Here is an 18,823-nt window from a genome sequence, read left to right on the forward strand (position 1 = left end):
TAGAATAGAATATCTTCAAACCAAATTAGAATCATCCAAATACGCTAATCATTATTAAAGGCTGATCCCCAAGCGCGCGAAGAAGGGCTGGAAGAAAGATGGTCCTAATAAAAGTGTGGATTCTCTTCTGGAATTACATTAGTAATCTCATGAATAAGCCTGTGATGCAACCATTCTTCTGGGGCATTAAGTAAAATCGCTATGCGTGGCCACTTTATGTAATTAAATTAAATGCGTCGCTAGGAAACAATCAAAAAGAATATTCAGAAAACTCACATATATATATGAGGTATACTAAGATACCTGAAATAATCAAAACTTGGTCTTTTTCTTTCAATGGGTTGATAGTGATTTGGTTTAACGAGTTTGTAAAATTGAGAAATTTTTGAGAGTCCATATTACTAACTTCATAACTACGATAGAACTTCACAAAGCTCCAAGCACACAAACCAACATCGCCTTTCAAATACAAATTCTTTCAACGAACACTTTAAAACTTTTTACTAAACTCCTTCGACACTTGGTAAAAAGTTTTTTCGATAAAAGAAAAGATTTAAGCTTGTTAGATCTATCGGTAGTTCGTTCGAAACGTAATAATTGGACTGCGAATATTTGTGAAGACTTATATTTTTATAAACATAATCAGAGAAATAGAAGGGTCTAGGTAGAGATTTATTTCGGTCCCTAAATATCATAAGGAATACTATGTTTTGCGATATTTTATATATTGTTGCAGATTATGTATATTCTACGCATTTTTACATTCTTATTTCTCAATGGGTATCTCGGTGACGCATAATAATTTGGTGTAGGTTATTTGATCTTAAAGTATTTATTCTAATTTGTATCTTTTGATTTACGTGATAAATATCGTTAACATCTCTTATCGCGTAGGATATAGGATATAAATTAAAATTAAATAACCTGACCTAAATAATTGTCATCATCTATGACTCAACAATAGCAATTAAAAATTAAATATTTTATAAATATTTAAATATCCGCAGTCCAGTATTAGCAAAGAAAGTCGACCATATGTTGCTGAAAGATTCGATTCAAACGAATCATAAAATCCATCTGGTGTTTCATCCACGTTCGAGTTGGCCCAAACGAAGAAAGACACCGTGTATCGCTGGTCATAAAAGGAATATCGCCTGTGAACCACTTCTGGGGGAGAGCTTTACACATCGGTAACACTTTTTTCCTCCCGTGGATCACGAGGGCGCGGTTACCCGGTTCAAAGACGAGGCCCCCTGTTCGCTGAATTTATGGCTCGAGAAAGCAGTCTGTGAAAAAGCTGCTGGAGGATTGTCTTCCAAGGAAAAAAATATCGAAGAAAGAAAGAAGAGTGGCATTAGGTGTCGTGGTGAAAAAGAACAAAGCTTTCGAGGAAGATGGAAGGCAACCCGGATGGCGATGGCTTCGCAAGAAAATTATTGGACGTGTTTCAACATAGAATAAAGGCTAAATTGACTTGCGTAATATGATGGAAAGAAATGATTCTATACAGGATTAGTGTAAAATGTTGTTTAGTATTTAGAATATTGAAAGGTTATGTTTTACGTTATGTTTCGTTGCACTTTATTAAGTGGACACAATCTGGAACAGTTTCAGTTTTTTAATTGACTGAAGAAATATTTAAATTTAATTTCAATCATTCGTTCACATAAAACTTATCATATAGACATATTCTGTTACTGATAGAAAAGGATTTATCAATTTCTAACTAAAAAGTGAAAACTAGATGATGTGAAACTACTTGGGAAAATGGGGAGGACGTTATAATATAACTTCAATTTAAAAAACAATAATTCTTTCGGATAAATTCCAAGGAAGAAGTATTTAAAGTTTAAGAACTAAAAGATCCAATAATCTTAAATCCATCACAACTTCCAGATACTTTTCTAAGAAACCTATAAATTGCACTTTCTGTAGCCAGTTGTGACAGTATATCAACTTCCTAGAATTCCAATCCCAGATTGATTGCACAAGTGCCGAAAAATTGGAAGAAAACAGAAGTTGATGGGAAAGTAATAGCTCGAGATGTTCGAAAATTCTCGCTGAATCGAGTTTCTGGAGCAAAGTTTATCAATGGTATTAAAGGGCTAGAAAATACAACGCTACTCCTCTGCAATATAAATACTTGTATATGTTCGTCCGCCGCTGTTTACCGTACAGTACCGCCCTCTGAAATCGTAATCTCGAATTTTCGACGGTGTTATTGATGGAGACAAAATACATAATCCACATCCATAGATTAGAGGATTAGGATGATGCTGGTTGATAGGAAAATTTTGCTCCCGTGCCTGCTCGGTAAACAGAAAGTCTCCGAATATCTTCTAGCAAAAGGAAAAAAAACATTGAAATTAACTGAAAGTTTGCTTTGGGAAAAGGAAATAGCAAAGTAGAGATTAGAAATATATATATATGTTATAAATTCTTTAACCGTTTATGATCAACAAGTAAACAAGTAAATATTTTGTTCAAAAGGAATTTCAATTACGTTTGAACGTAAATGTAACACATCTTATAGAAATCAATTTTGGCTTTTAGAAGACATAGTTGCTTGATTCCTATTACATAAATTCTATCATATTCAATATCCAATATTCAAAGGAGTTTCTCTTAGAAAGTCAACATTGTTTCCAAGAAGAAAAGATCGATATATTGAAGGTAATAATATGAAAAAATGATCAAAGTTTATCTTCAATCTGATCTTTGAAACATATTGCAATATTACTACAGAGCGAATTTATTTAACCGCTTATCTGAGTTTCTATTAAACTTTGTGTTTAAAGCTTTTATTCACTAGCAGAGATGGAAAAAATAAACGTGGCCCAGCCATTTCTGAGATTCATTCCAATGATAACGAATCTGATTTGTGAGCAGACCTTCGAACACTGTATGAAGTTTCATAACTTGTTCTAAGCGTACAAAATGTAATTGGTTCAGGAGGTGGTGCTTTGTCAGAAACTGGATATAAAAAAATACAATTACATTGTGAATAGACAAAAAAATATGAAATTGATAAAAATTGACAAGGGACGTTATTACGTCCATTCGCTAGAAAAAGTACAAACAAAATGATCGTTTGAGTGAGGCCAAAATTGCCAGGAGATAGCAACATAAATGGAGCAGAAAGGTTCAGGATGAAATCAGGAAAAAACCAGAGATGTAAAACTCGGTTAGAAGAGAACTATAATTGAATATATGAAGGGAGGAAATATGTCGTAAAAATGTTATAATGGTACAGTTTGAAGGCTTCAAGTTACTTAGGACAGGATAAAAAAGGAAAGTAATTGCCGAGTTTATTCCTAAGGGACCTATCAGCAGAGGAGATAATAAATAGGGGATCTCCTTTAGATCTATGACGTCTTGGTCTGATAAGAAACACGTTTTCCAGGTCAATGGCGTGCGGTAGATTTGAAAGTAAATTTAGGGAAAGAAATTGCAATTTGTATGTACAGATAATTTAACCTATAAAGTGATAGAATATGTATACGATTTTGATATTAAGTTAATGCCAAGGATTAGGATTTGGATTTAAATTTAAAACTTCGAATACAGGCATAAAAATTTGAATTTAGATAAGCACAAAAGAAAACAAATATCAAGTATTATTATAGATCTTCAGAAATCAAATATGAAATATTTTTCTTTCTTTTAACATTGTAACTCGAAGAAATAGGAAAGAAATAGATTATAAGAGACAACAAAAGAAACTAGAAATTGAAATCAAGTGCGGAAACTGTTGCTTTCCAACATATATATATCTGTCAGACATTGGGAAGCTGAATAAGCACAAGCGTATCGCAGTTTATCAAGGCAGGAAAGCAAGACAGATATCTAGTATAATTTCAGAGGCAAGTTTCTTGAATAAAGCTCCAAGTACTCCAAGCTCGTATACGGTCTTGCAACACAATACTATTGATGAATCAACCGGGGAATCCTCTCTGTCTGATATGTAGGGTAATTCTACTATCACTATTAACAAAATAACCCACAGTTTCTTAAATTTTCAAACGTCTGCCTTTTCCCTGTATCTGAGATATCAGACGAAGAAATTTATAGCAAACTGTAACAATACAAAGTGGGTTTTAACATACTCAAATTCAAAGAAATAAGTTGGTATAATATAAATTATAAGTTCAATGAAAACAGTAAGAATTTTATTACATTAATTTTATTATTATCAATGATCACTTGCGTTTCTTCATTGTTGTTTTAAGAAAAGCAATTCTCCACTTTTAATAAAAAAGCATGCTTTTTATTCTATATTTTTACTTTACAATATCATTTTGAATAGTCCAATCAAAACTATTTATTTTTAATTAAAATCTTACTTAAAATCTCAAGAAATAAATTGTTCTACAGACAGTGATATAATTTAACAGTTTTCTACAGACTTTGAACAGTGTTAGCAATTTTGACAAATGCGTCGTTTTTTTCTTCTTCTCTCTCCATTTATAAAGAGAGAAAACACAACAGTCTCTGTGCAATTACCGAAAATTGCGTCAGTTCGAGTATTCGAGGAAATTTAATATCACGGTGCCGTCTTTCGTGCGAAGATCGGGTCCGAGATTCGTGCCAAGACAGAAAAAAGGAGGGAAGAAGAAAGAAAAGAAAGCAACAGGATACTGTGTTCGGTTACGTGGGAGTGTCACCGTGTGACGGCAAGCTATTTTCCCGTGTCTCGATACCTAAAACGACTTTCAGAAAAGTTAAGAGCTCCTCTATCTCAACAAAGAAATTCGAATGATTTTCTTTCTTCTTTTTTATACATATGTATATTTATATAAAAAGTGCGAATAAGAAAAAAATCTAAAAATCTATTTCAAATTGAAAAATCGGAAAAAAAAAGAAATTACAGCTGAAATAAAAAAACAAGGGGAATAACATTATACGTGGTTCGAATAAATATAAAGAGACTCAATTATTATTAATCCAATTAATTAAATTATTTGCTAATCAAGTTTGCAAAATACCAAGGTTTAAAATACGGTGGATCCATTTCGTCTCAGCAATAAAATCCCCATTGATTATTTTTGTACGTCACGCATTAAACTTCGAGTTATTGAACAATTTCCTGGAAAACGAATTTAATAATTCCAATTGAAAATGCAGGGTATAGGAAAAAAAGTAATTGCTTTCAATACATATTGCTTGTTTTAACCTAAAGATTTGGTCTGCCCAGATAAGGCTAAATTCAATCCTTCAATATAGTGCAAATTATCTTATAATAAGAATAATGATGTTAAAACTTAGAGAAAACAAATAGTCAGCTATAGGTTCAAACCGTAGACATTGTACTGGTGTTTTCTAATACATAAAACTGAAACCAGGTGTAAATTAAAAAGACTAAAAAAAAGAACGCTAAATTTAAGACTAAATCCAGAGATTAAGATGAAGTATTACGAACCATGCGATTACTCGAATTTTTACTTCTGAGTTCTCTATTTTTACATTTTGGTATTGTTCTTATATTGCTATTATATTGTTAACATTCAACATTGTTCATGTGGCTTATAGACCCATGAGGGTCCAAAGCTTGTACTCAATGAAAAAAGAAAGTAGTGCAAGTTCCAATCGAATCACAAGCTTCGCCGAGCTTACAAGGCAAATCCTCTGCAAACTCGGTCGGTAAAGGGGCTAAAAACCGCTTACACGTTAATCTCAAACCGCCATCCTTCCTGCTCGATCTCCGTCCAGCTTGAAGATTCTGAAAGTTCCAGTTGCACGCCAATTTCGCTTTAACTGATTGCAGTCCCATAATCTGGGTCTCTCAGTACCAGGAGATGCGTGTGAAGGAGAACAAGAACGATCAAGACGCGAGGAACTTTGTTCCAGTCTGTTTGACGATGGCCGACAGTAGCGCCACTGTGGTATTCTTCTTACTTCTGGTCCTCGTCTTCTATATAGCGCCACTGCTGATCCTGCTGATCCTGTACACTTTCATCATCAGGCAATTGATGCCAAATCCCAGTAATACAAGCGACCCTTACCATACCAGAGCAAAGAAGCACGTGATTACAATGTTATTATCGGTGGTTATCAGCTTTTTCATCTGTCTGTCGCCATACAGGATTCTGATCTTTTATATAGTGATCGCACCGGCAGAACAAATTGCCGCCATTGATCGAGACACGTTCTTCGCTTTTCTTAACTTTAGCAGGATCATGTTCTATCTGCACAGCGCCATTGATCCGATATTGTATAATTTAATGAGCAGTAAGTTCAAAAAAGGATTCTTGGAATTATGCAGAATGAAGAAGTGTGCCAAGAGACGATTAAGGAGCAATATGACCGGAACTAGGAAAATTGATATTAGCGAACAGGAAGAGAACTTCGTGTGATACTTTCTTATGTAACCAGCATGCTGTTTTTACTGTACATTTACGTTTTCAGTCGGCATTAATTAGAGAGCGTGATATCAATTACAGTATTGTAAACAGCTGTTTATGTGAATGTATTAAAGAACGGTATTTTTCGAACAAATATTGTATTGTTGTGATAAGAATTTTTATGTACTTTTTATATGTTACTGACCGATAGTAACCTTTTTCAAATACGATTAAGAATATTTAATAATAACATTCCATGTTTCTACTCCAAATGAAATTACTGTAGTAAATTTATAAAAATATTTGGAAAATAAAACCTAAGAAAGATATACTGATATGTTACCATATACATTACTATAATAGTTGTTGTATATATAACTATGTATAATAAATACATAAAATATCTCTTCCAGAAAAAAAAACTATGAAAATCTACTAAAAAGATATACTGAAGAACTGCCCAAAACTACTGACTATGACTGCTTTTCCAATAATGATTTAATTACGTTAGTTCCAGCGCTATTATTTCATCAATATAGCTAGTAATTCGTTTGTAATGCTTTAGCTACTGCTGGCAATTACTGACCAATATCAAGCTCGTAGTAATGCAACTATCAAAATCCAATAATACATTACTCTAAATCAGCTTCTATTGTATTGACCAGCTAATAATATTTTTCTGCAAGAGATATGAAAGAAAAATGACAAATATTTAAAAAGTATACTATATACGAAACGAAAATAACATAAATCATTTAGATAAAACGTCTGTTCACAGCCCCATTCTACTGATGGTCAAGTACGAAGAGGAAGAAAACTCGAACGGTACGTACATTCCGACCTGCAGCACAGTTGCAAATTCATTCTGGCCGATCAGTTTCGTTCTGTTTACGATAATCGTATTCTTCGTGATACCACTGCTGATCCTTGTGGTTCTGTACACGGTGATTGCACGACATCTGATGACGAACTCGACGATTAGCCGTGGCTCGTCCAATAACTTGCTCAAATATCGCAAGCAAGTGATGCTGATGCTAGGAACAGTGGTATTTTGTTTCTTCCTATGCTTGTTACCATTTAGGGCATTGACACTTTGGATCTTGGTCGTTCCAATTAAAGTAATCCTCGACTTTGGTATCGAGCGCTACTTCACCCTGCTCTATTTCTGTCGAGTGATGTTCTATCTGAACTCTGCCATTAATCCTATCCTTTACAATCTGATGTCCACGAAATTCAGGGAAGGTTTTCTCAGGGTTTGTGGTCTGGGGCCCAATAGGAAGAAAAAGAAAAAAACGTCGGACAAAACTGGTACTTATACTACTGGCTCGACTAATTGTAGTAGCAATCAGTCTGATTTCTGGAGGAGACACAGCAGTAATAAGAGCAACAGCGTTAAGGCACCCTGCAACAATACGACTACGGAGAAACAGATTAAAGTGCCACTTCAGACGACGGTTGTTAGTGGAAGTATCGTTAGAAAGAAACAGGAGAGTTATGTCTGAAAGGATAAAGTGGGAATATGGCGAGGATAATTTCTAAGACTGTGATCTTTCGAACCATTCCATGATATTCGTAGCATAGTCGGTGGAAGAGATATGGTAATGAAGTTGTAAATTAAAGCCTTAAATGTTGGCATCTACTAATAATATTGTGTTTAGGGTTGTATATAGGATGATTTCCTTGCTAGTTCATTGCATGCTGCCAATCGCACCGCGTATCACACTCGTCTTCATTTTCCATACCTGCTCTCCTTAATTTAAATGTACTATTTATCATTTTCAAACTGACACCGACATGGCTATATCAATTCCACTGATTATACTACTTAACGTCGTTCGTACTCGTATGTGGATTGTATATTGTACATATATACAGATTGTTTTCGAAATCGTAGCTTCAATGACATTTATTTGAATTGCTTACAAATTGTTGAAAATGTCGCTCTTGATGCCGCAGACAGATCTTTATTCGGCAAATCCTATACTATCTTTTTTTCCATGGTTCGCAAGATTATCGCCTCTTTTACGTCCTACATCTTACATCCCATATTCTATCTCATCCAGCCCATAACCAACTGACATGAAATCGGACCACCGGACTGAGATGACTGAAGAAAACAAACTTTATTATGGTTCTGATTTCTACATTTTACATTTTGTACACATTCTCTGAGTTTTCTGTTACGTCTAAGTTGAAGAAGTAGAATTATTCAACTTACCACGATTTCGGGAACATTCTGTATTTTATAGAAACACTATTGATTAAAAACTAACCTAAAAGAAATTAAAAGACGCTGGAATCATTTACATAATATTAAGTACCGACTGTCTAATAGTCTATTTCCATTATTTGTACCTTCAGTGGCGTGAGAAAGAGACCTAAAAATGCTTATGTTATTCATTACAAAAAAAAACATTAATCCGCATAGGATTATGAACGATATATTAGGATCGAATTATCGTTGCATAGAATTTTGGAATCTGTGATCACTAATTATATAACCGTGTACCGAGTAAGTATTAGAACAAAGATGAAACAGTTGTGTCTTCGAATTGAAGGAAAACTAAAGATAAGCTATAAAATAGATAAAATTGATTAATTTTTAAGAACCAAAAGGGATCTTAAAAAGTAGCTTTTCTTTCATATTTACCAAGATTCGTGTGATTTGCCAAAATTGTTTGTTCGAATTTCTTTATCGAATTTTCATCTTTATAAATGTACAAAATGATAAATTAAGTTTCTACGGAAATCTTAAGTTCCTATGCGCTTATCGAACTACATACATATTCGATTTCTATTTATAATTATGACAGATATTACAACAATTAGAGATATTTTTAAACTGTATAGATATAATTTTCCATGAAGTAAAAGTATTGAGGAGGTGACGAAACTAGTCTGCAAGCTTTAAATAATTATTTATTTAATTACAGTCTCTGCGGAACATATACATCGATATTTTTGCCATCGCACTAACTATTAAAACTTTATTGCTCATGACGTAGCAATAAATGGCAGATTGATTTAATTGTACATTAAATCATTCCAGTAGTCTTTAAAAATCGTATAATGTTCACTTTTATTTTTACAATAGGAATCAATTATCGTAAAAAATATTTAAATATCTAGGACGCATAAACTGAAGCAGGTAAAATAAACTTCTTAATGCGATTTATATGCTATATGTATAGATTTCGTTCCTAACTAACTGCAAAGCGTTCGTTTTCAATAGTTTATAGATCATTATTGATTTTTATTTATGCAAACTATTCACAAAGAGACACTTTATTTTTATTATCCAAAATATATGTTTCTGTAAATATTTTGTAAAATAAAGTTCGAACAATATTCATAATATCGGATCAACTAGTCTTTTATATTAACACTTTGCATTTAACACTACAATGAAATACGTTTCATGTTATGTACTCTAATGTGATAATGTATAACTTAATAATGTATTTTTCCCATTGAATAAGTTACTTAAATATGATATTAAAGGGAAAACGCTACGTAGCTAAGGCGAGATTATTCTATTAGTGAATTAAACTTTTCGTCGTATTTCACGAATATTATATCGTGTGCTAAATTATCAGATCTAATAACCATTGAATACACATAATAACCCTTTGACTCCATAAAACCGATCAACTCCTTTTTGCCTTCTTCAACATGAGAGAATTCCACAGAAAGTGTCTGAAAATTTCGTAATTTAATTTAAAAATTTATGCAAAGACAATTAAATAAAAAATAATAAAAATAGTAACAAAACTTAAAATTATAATTTTTTCTTAATTTTAAATTAATTGCTAAAATTCACCTCGATATTTATCATGTCGAAAGGAATCGTTTTTAATACTTGAAGCTCATGCCCCTCAATGTCAAGACTAAAATAATTTACTGTAGTTACATTAAGAGCAGCCATTAAATCTATAAATGGAAAACATTGAACTGAGATGTGGACACCACTGTGGGCAACATCAGGAGAATTTGGTAAATGGCTATCAGAAGCATTTGGCTCGTGAAGACGTCCAACATTATTGGCCATCAAGAAGGAATTCTGAAAATTGCACAACAAAAAATATATATACATATATGTATAAAAAATACGAAATATTGAAAAATATTATAAGGTAACTTATTATATAATTTTCTGCAACAAATTACGAACTTTCGTACCACGGAGGGAAATGGCTCAGTGGCAAGGCACGTAGGTGTTAGATAAGCCTTTCTGTTTTTTCTCAACATTTTACTGAAGTTCAAAGGATCCGCCTCTACCAGAAGACCGTTCCAATCGAGGTATCGTTCCAATACCAATGTGTTACTCCGAGTTTCCCCGTCGTAAGCGCCACATTCAACGAAGAAGCCATTTTTCTGTAAACAAATCGCCAAATGTTTTGCGTTGTAAGTTGCCACTTATTCAAACATCAAGAACTAAAATACATTTCTCTTAAATTGAATTGAGATTTCACTGAGAGTATTTTTTTTTCTTTTTTTTTTTCTTTTTTTATCAATTTCAATTTAGGAATACTTGATAACAGAAATTTCATGTTAAAGATATTTGAATTTTGAAATCATTGACAGTATTTCTTTCTCTTTGTTACGTAGGAAAAATATTTGACAGTAGAAATTTTATATTGAAAATATCTGAAAAATTCTTTAATTAAGACTATCGACGATAATTTCTTTTTTACCAATTTTATATTAAAAATATTTAAATTGAGACCATTAACAGTGATTCTTTTTACTGATTTTATATTAAAAGTATTATAATTACACAATATTTTAATATTACCTTATCTTTGAAAATTTTTCGAATATGTTCGGCTTGGCCCATCGACTGATCTTCGATTTCTGGATTTTCAAGGTTGTATGATTGATCCGAATTGTATTCCCGAAATATCCAATGTCGACGAATATCGGTCATGTACCGCTGCCAATGTACCGGATCCGATGGTGACTGTATTTTGCCATTGTACCATTTAACAACTTAAAACAATATACATAATCAGATTAATCAAAATTATGTGCAGATTTTAATTTGTAATTGATCTTTGGAGAAAACATTCTATAAATATATATCGATTTGTCATATAAGTAAGAGTACGAGTGTTATGCGTATTTAATATCCCGTTACTTGCAATGTCCTTGATGTAGTGTCCTTAACATGCGGTATTAATAACGTGACTTGATAACTAAATGGCTTGACATAATCATAGGCTGAACAAATTAATCCAAACGTTACTAGTTGTAAACGTGACTGAAATAGCTGAGACATCATTGGAAAAAAATATGCATATGCATCAGACCATAGAAATTATTACTGGTAAAACTGCAGAAAGGCTACCTTATCTCCAATTTCGATGATTTTTGGATATGTTTTAAAAATCGATATTGTGAATAACTTTTCCTATACATATTAGCGGCGATCTTTCTTAGTTTCTGAGATATTTGCAAAAAACTGGCGGTATCAATGCAATGAATTTTACCTGTAGTTGTGCGTTTGTAGTAGCGTATATGTACGATTTGGTTGCCGGCCACCTAATCTTCTGTCTATAAATGACAGTGAACTAGCTTAAAGCATCGTGCACAACTGCATTTACAAGGCTGTAAAAAATGTCTGTTATAAATTACACGAATATAATCAATGTATTGGGTTTGAGTTTGAGTTAAAGTTTTCAAACCGGCAACCGCAAGGTAGCCGGCAATACTTGGGTAAGTCAATAACAGATTAATTATGAAAATTATATACGAATGAATAATTGATATTATTTTACGAAATGATATTTTACGAAAAAATCTAATCTAAATCCAATACACTGATAATATTCACTTTTAACTGAATTATAAGTTATAACGGACGTTACTTACGAGCACGCATATGCAGTTGTGCATAGGGCTTTAAACTCGCCCGATCCTGCTTTATAAACAGAAAATGAGGCAATAGCGTACACTGTTACGGATACACAACTATAGGTAGAAATCACTGTAGTAATACCGAGAGTTCTGTGCAAATATCTCGGAAACTAAACGAGACCGCCGGGTATATGTATATATTGGATTGGTAACTAAGTGATTGCGGATTTTATCATACCACCTAATGATATATATAAGAAAATAAATGTTCGAAATGTTGATTTCTGTATCATATTTCAAAATCATCGAAATCGAAAATGAGTTAATTTCTCTGCAATTTCACTTTTTTTATCTATTTTTAAAGAATTTCATAAGATTATAATTAACGATATACTAAAAAGGATATGTAATCTAAAATATCATTTCTAATTAAAAATTTGAAAAATAATAGTAACAGTAGTTGACATTACCGATCAAGCATTCCTGTCGAATATGTATTTATAAATAATAAATATTTGTAACATTTGCTAACCTCAATCTGTATTTATTTTAATTCGATCATTCCATAACCACATTTACAAACGTCCGCGAAACAGATGTCTCTTAACTACCTAACAGCGTATGAGAAATATCTCGTTATGTCAATATAGCTATTTCAATATATATAGGAAAATATTTCAAGTTTAAGAGGATAATAACAGTAATTAATAGTTATGCGTAAGTGCATTCATTTGAGATTTCGATTAATTATTTTACTCTGTTTATACACCTATAGGTCAACAATATATCGTATAACACGATCATGGCAATAAAGATAGCAATAAGTGATCGATAAAGAGACGTTATCAATTGTTTTGATTGGTCATGATGTAAATCACAGATTAATAAATGCAGATTGAATACAAATGTAATTCGAAGGATTAAGATTAATATTTGTAACTTTAAACAATACTGTTATTATGTTACGGAAATTCTATACCCCTGTGTAAATATAAACAAAGTGTGTCTGTAAAAGATATACTTATTATTAAAATATATAAATTAACCTAAATACGTGAAAATATTTAGAAACAAAAGAACAAATTAAGCAATTTTGTATGACGTTTTATAATTATTACTACATTATTAAATCTTTTAAAAATATAAGATAAATAATTAATTTTCTGAACTCACCATTGGTAAAGTTATACCACCTATTAAGGACTGCAACAGCAGTAGAAACAAATTATTATTAATAATATACTTGTTTAGAAGTTGCACGTCAACAAGAATATTGTCACATGTTCCGTCATGAATTTCCAATATTTTCCACCGGTAAATCAGTCTATTATTTTATTAGTTTTAAAAAAACATTTCTTTCATATCAACAAAAATATTCCTCGTTCATTATTATATTCTTATATTATAGTATTCTTTATATATTGATTTCATGTTTGTTATTATTCATTTCTTATTTTAATATTAATCAATTTTATCAAATTCATTTACCACTTAAATTTTATTCTTTTACCATGACAATATCCAAGTAAATACACATTGAATAATAAATACGTACCATCTTGATATAGCTCCTCCGAATACGCATTATGTCCTACATGATTCAAAGGAAAATAGGACGCGAACATGAACTGTCGAATTAAAATAATCGAACCGATGCCTAATAATGCGATCACCGCGTACCATTTCCACCGGTTCCAAAATGGTCTTAAAATATAAATGTACGCATGCTGACTGCGGGAATCTGTACCGGACATTTTTTTTAACGGTAACAAGCTTGCAACAGGTTGCTACCGTACATGCGGTGACAAAGACAAGTTGGTGTAAGGTCGTAGTTCACGAAACTATAACGAGAGACTGAATCACTTCACAATAGTTCCTAAAACTCTTAATCTTATTTGCGTGAGTTGATCAGTATAGTAGATAAATTAATCGAAATATTACTTCAAATACTATTTAATTTTCAATTTTATCATCATATACCTTTTTTTAAATTAAATAAAAATCCAAAGCATCGTTAAAAGAAAGGATAGATTCTCATCATAGTTCACTGAATATCGATCGTTTGTTGTTTTAAATATTTCGTTGGAATATATAAATAGAGGTTATGATCTAAAATGCACGGAATACATGATTCTTAAGGTAATATTCTTCACTATCACTTATATTACACACACATGCATACATGTACACAATTTTAGTATAAATGTAGTTAACTGCATAAAAGAACGAGAACGTATTGCGAATAACACTCCAGCCGAACTCCGAATGCCACACACCTTAGTTCAGGAGAACGCTGTATAAAGAGTAATTTTACACGCGATTGGCCGTCGAAAATGTTTCGTCTGGTAGGTATACTAGAAGAACAGAAGCACACAACGCACGCTTATACTTAAAGATATTAAATCTACATATGCATAGCTAGATGCTTACAAGATAGTCATCGAGTTAAATCGTTTGTATTCGGTTTATATTCTTCCTGTTAAGTAATTCACTACTAACTGCTATCAAGAGAATACAGCGAATAGGAAATTCGATGACGTTCCGATAGCAAATATTGGTCGTGTTGGATAATTGCCATAAAAGCAATATGTATATCTATGTATATACATATTTATACTCCAATAAAATAGATATGCGAAGTGTAACCATGCAAAGATATACCACACAAAGATATTTGCATTAGATAAGGGTTTCATTTTAAGTATATTAGATTTAAATACAGAAGGAAGTGTTTCTAAAATTGTAGGAATGATAAAATATGAAGCATGTACAGGGTGCGCCGTTAGAATTCGGACAGAATTCAATTTGTAGTTCCCACCATATTAGAATTCAGATGTTTGTGCTGATTGACTCTGAAGTTAGTTAAATATGTCAATAAGTCTTCTATAACCTCAAAATGACAGAACTCGTTAAGCAAAACCCGGAATACGATAGAAGAGCGGCGATTATAGAAAGTCTTCGCGCCGGGAGAACGCCGGTCGAAATTATAAAATTCTTTAGCTACCCAAGATCGACGGTAATTTAATTTTGTTGTGGGCAAAACCAAATTTCCAGCAAGTGTTCACGTTTTGAGCGTTGTCTCAAGTGAGGGCGACGTCATGCCTCCGCACTTCTTCCAAAAAGGCGAAAGAATCACAAAGGAGGTTTATTTGGAGGTCCTGAAGACAGTAATAAAGCCGTGGATGGAAATTACGGCTTCTGGAAGGCCGTATTTATTTCAACAAGATGGCGCACCTGCTCACACAAGTCATCTTGTTCAAAATTGGCTCTCTGACAATGTGGACATGTTTTGGTCGAAAGATTTCTGGCCTCCTAACAGTCCCGACCTAAACCCATTGGACTATTACGTGTGGGGCGTTATCGAGAGACAAACTAATAAATGCAGGCACCCCAACGTCAACTCCCTACGAGCTGCTATCGAGTCAGAATTCGCGACAATTAAACGCGACCAGTTGAAGTCAGCGTGCTCGCGCTTTAGAGCAAGAATAGAGCAGGTCATAGAGGCAGAGGGTGGTTACATAGAATAAAAGTTCTCAGCAAGGACCCTTTAAATGAGATATAACAACATTTTCATGTGTTTTTGTGTATTGACTTAAATAAACAACTTTCTGCACAAAACTTCTTTTGTCCGGATTCTAACGGCGCACCCTGTATATTCGATTTAATAGAAAACTGCATTAACGACAATTGGTTCTATGAATTCCTGTTTCATCTACAAAGTAAACTATAAATTAACTATAAATAATTATCTACTTTTTTAACTGTTGGTAAAATCTAATGTTAAAATTTTAAATAAATACAGAAACTTATATATTAAATATAAAAACAATTTATCAATGCAATATGGCAAACCATAGTTGACTAATGAATATGATCAATATATAGATCAATATATAGAATATATAGATCAAAATAGAAATTTTGCGAGACAAATGAAATTGTTTAAATAAATAACCTTAAAAAATATATAGTATTTTAAAAAATGAATACCCTCTATCCCTTCGAACGCTTGAAAGCGACTGCTATAGACGTTTGCTGCAAATGCCTATTATATACATACTCTTTAGTTGAGTTATATTTCACGCAAATTTAAAGTAGCCTCAATTTTATGATCGACTTCTTATAATAAATAAAATTTTTCAATCATAAAATTATTAGATGTAGTAATACATATTTATGTATTCAATTAAGTAAGTTTAATCCTACATAGCTCTGACAGCATGTTTAAGTAATTTATTGTTAGGTTATGTCACGTTATGTATACGTATGAATTGTAGCTTCTTTCAAATATATACTGATCGAACAAAAACAATTTATAGAACAAAGAATCTAGCGATTAAGTGAAATGACTGAGGAAAGTCATTGCATGTATTTTGTGAAAAGAAAAAAACGTTATTGTCGTATGATAGTGAAGGAAGGAAAGAAGTATTGCGGCGAACATCAACCAGTTTCATTAGAATTTAATTATTCTGATAAAGAAGGATCTGAAAATAAACGAATAAAATGTCCACTTGATCCGACACAGTAAGTTTACGTCTCTGTTATAATAAATATTTCATATTTCGTTATGTATATAAAATTTATAGATTATTTCCAGTACATGTTATGAGTCTAAGCTAACTAAACATTTGAAAGTATGCAATGCAAAACGCTTGATTGACGCACAACCATCGTTTATCGTAAAAGGAATTAATGCTAATGAGACTTACGAAGCACCACAACACATACCACTCTCTGAATTAAATGACCTTATAATAAATACAGTTATAGATAAAGTAAAAACTGTTCACGGTTAGTAATGCATACATTTGTAAATTCAAAACTTGAAATTAAAAAGTGTATAATTCTTTAATCCCTTTATAGAAAAGTTACCCCAATTTCATGAAATGGTATTGGAACATCCAATACTTAAAGATAAAATAAATAATAATTCATGTGGAAAAAATATTAAGAAACATCTCTTACAAAATTCATCATTGTTATCACACTTAGAACGTGTAAATCTTATAAAAGACAATACATGCTTTATTGAATTTGGAGCAGGAAAGGGTAAACTAACTTATTGGTTGGGCCAAATAGTGAAACATAAAAAAGACTGTTGTATTTTATTAGTAGACCGTTCAAGTCACAGACATAAGAGTGATAATAAATTGAAAAATGAACAATCTTCTCTCTTAATAGAAAGAATACGTGCTGACATTGCTGACTTGAAACTGAATGATATAACAGGAATTAAAAAATTTGAACGTAAAGTTGGTATTGCAAAACATTTGTGTGGAGCAGCTACAGGTATATATATATATATTTTTTTTTATATTTCTAATATTACATTCATAATATTTATATTAAAATTACTAGAAAAAATTATTTCATAGATTTAACTCTAAGTTGCTTAGTTCAAGCAATGCAAAATGAACCTAAATGCAATGTCACTGGTATAATCATTGCATTTTGTTGCCATCACAGATGTGAATATGCATCATATGTTGGGAAAGAATACTTAGAACAGTCTGGATTTACAGCAAATGAATTTACAATTTTATGTAGCATTGCTAGCTGGGCAACTTGTGGCTCTGATCTAAACAAGGCAATTAATACTCCAGAAACTCAAAATGATTCAGGAGAGACAAGGTAACATATTCATATTAAAATTCCAAATATCATTTCTTATAATTAACCATGAAAGATAAAAAAATATATTATTTAATATTTTTAAGAACAAACATAAAAACTTTAACCTCAAGTGAAAAAGAACAAATCGGCCGAAAAGTAAATTCATTATTGAATTGGGGTCGCTTGGAGTATTTAAAAAAAGTTGGATTTCAAACTAATCTAATTTATTATACCACTGCCAATGTATCACTAGAAAATATGTGTATCGTGGCTACAAAAGATGAAATATAATAATGAATTAATATAAACAAATAACATGAAATAAATGGTTTAACTTTTATTTAAATAAACTTTTATTATAACAAAATGGAGTTTATCCTTTTCAACCAATCCTTCATTTAACTAAAATTGTTGAAGCATTTAAAGATTAGGAATGCGGCTTTACGTCACGTTCTCGGTTCTAGGGAAAAGTGCGTTGCTCATTGGTGCTCGTGAAGCGCTGAACCGCTCTACTCACCGGAATGTGCGAAATTGAGAAGACTTTTATACTTTAGATTTATGATTTACTAAAAAACCTTACACTTCGCGCCAAAACTTAGTTCGTCAAGAATGCAAGAAGACTAATTCTCGAGAATGGATAAAATTGATCTAATTCGAAAAACTGGTTTGGGAAGCAGCGATTTCAGCCCTGCCCTCGTTTCTTTGCTGCGGATCCCCTTCCCTGCTCATCCTTTGGGTGGGGTTTCTCCCTGTTCATCGAAATCTCATGTTTCGGGTCCATCCACTACTGAGATGGAAAACGCTTCGATGACCCAACCAGAAAGCGAGGGGTACACACATGTGAAGGGAAATGGCTGCGAAAGAAATATGTACATAACTTGGGAAAGACAATAGAGCAGACTCTTTCAAGCACTGTACGTGACCTGTCCCACAATTGCTAATTTGAGACAGCTCTCAACTGAACGTTACTTAATGAAGTGCTTGCTGTCTGAAGACTTCTGACTTTCTCTCAT

At 32.4% G+C, this 18,823-nt stretch overlaps 3 protein-coding genes across 10 annotated transcripts in view; 2 read left to right on the forward strand and 1 right to left on the reverse strand.

Annotated features, from left to right (window-relative positions):
• The window catches only part of LOC132904477 (growth hormone secretagogue receptor type 1), a 63,924-nt gene extending 54,225 nt beyond the window's left edge, over positions 1 to 9,699 (forward strand). For 4 of the 5 annotated variants that reach the window (XM_060955013.1, XM_060955011.1, XM_060955010.1 and 1 more), the window contains exon 7: positions 7,120 to 9,699. In XM_060955013.1, coding sequence (XP_060810996.1) covers positions 7,120 to 7,843 — 724 coding nt within the window. In that variant the 3' untranslated portion in view covers positions 7,844 to 9,699. Of the gene's footprint in view, positions 1 to 5,764; positions 6,691 to 7,119 lie in introns of those variants that run through there. The other variant, XM_060955014.1, reaches the window with a different exon arrangement.
• LOC132904480 (uncharacterized) lies at positions 9,248 to 18,475 on the reverse strand. 3 transcript variants are annotated; one of them, XM_060955019.1, is made up of 7 exons: positions 18,328 to 18,475; positions 13,753 to 14,306; positions 13,371 to 13,400; positions 11,137 to 11,330; positions 10,521 to 10,715; positions 10,162 to 10,401; positions 9,248 to 10,037 (listed from the first exon to the last, which is right to left on the reverse strand). In XM_060955019.1, the coding sequence occupies exons 2-7, from the start codon at positions 13,949 to 13,951 to the stop codon at positions 9,870 to 9,872; spliced, it is 1,026 nt and encodes a 341-aa protein (XP_060811002.1). In that variant the 5' UTR covers positions 13,952 to 14,306; positions 18,328 to 18,475; the 3' UTR covers positions 9,248 to 9,869. The 3 variants fall into 3 exon arrangements, with proteins under 3 accessions (XP_060811002.1, XP_060811001.1, XP_060811003.1); XM_060955018.1 differs by having other exon boundaries at positions 13,753 to 14,551; XM_060955020.1 differs by lacking the exons at positions 13,371 to 13,400; positions 18,328 to 18,475 and having other exon boundaries at positions 13,753 to 14,869.
• Positions 16,116 to 18,177, forward strand: LOC132904479 (tRNA:m(4)X modification enzyme TRM13 homolog). Of its 2 annotated transcripts, none has more exons than XM_060955016.1 (6): positions 16,116 to 16,387; positions 16,475 to 16,721; positions 16,795 to 16,988; positions 17,061 to 17,486; positions 17,573 to 17,828; positions 17,915 to 18,177. In XM_060955016.1, the coding sequence occupies exons 2-6, from the start codon at positions 16,543 to 16,545 to the stop codon at positions 18,099 to 18,101; spliced, it is 1,242 nt and encodes a 413-aa protein (XP_060810999.1). In that variant the 5' UTR covers positions 16,116 to 16,387; positions 16,475 to 16,542; the 3' UTR covers positions 18,102 to 18,177. The 2 variants fall into 2 exon arrangements, with proteins under 2 accessions (XP_060810999.1, XP_060811000.1); XM_060955017.1 differs by having other exon boundaries at positions 16,517 to 16,721.
• Positions 18,476 to 18,823: the final 348 nt, after the last annotated feature.

This window comes from Bombus pascuorum, chromosome 2, assembly GCF_905332965.1.
Source record: "Bombus pascuorum chromosome 2, iyBomPasc1.1, whole genome shotgun sequence".
NCBI lineage: Eukaryota > Metazoa > Arthropoda > Insecta > Hymenoptera > Apidae > Bombus > Bombus pascuorum.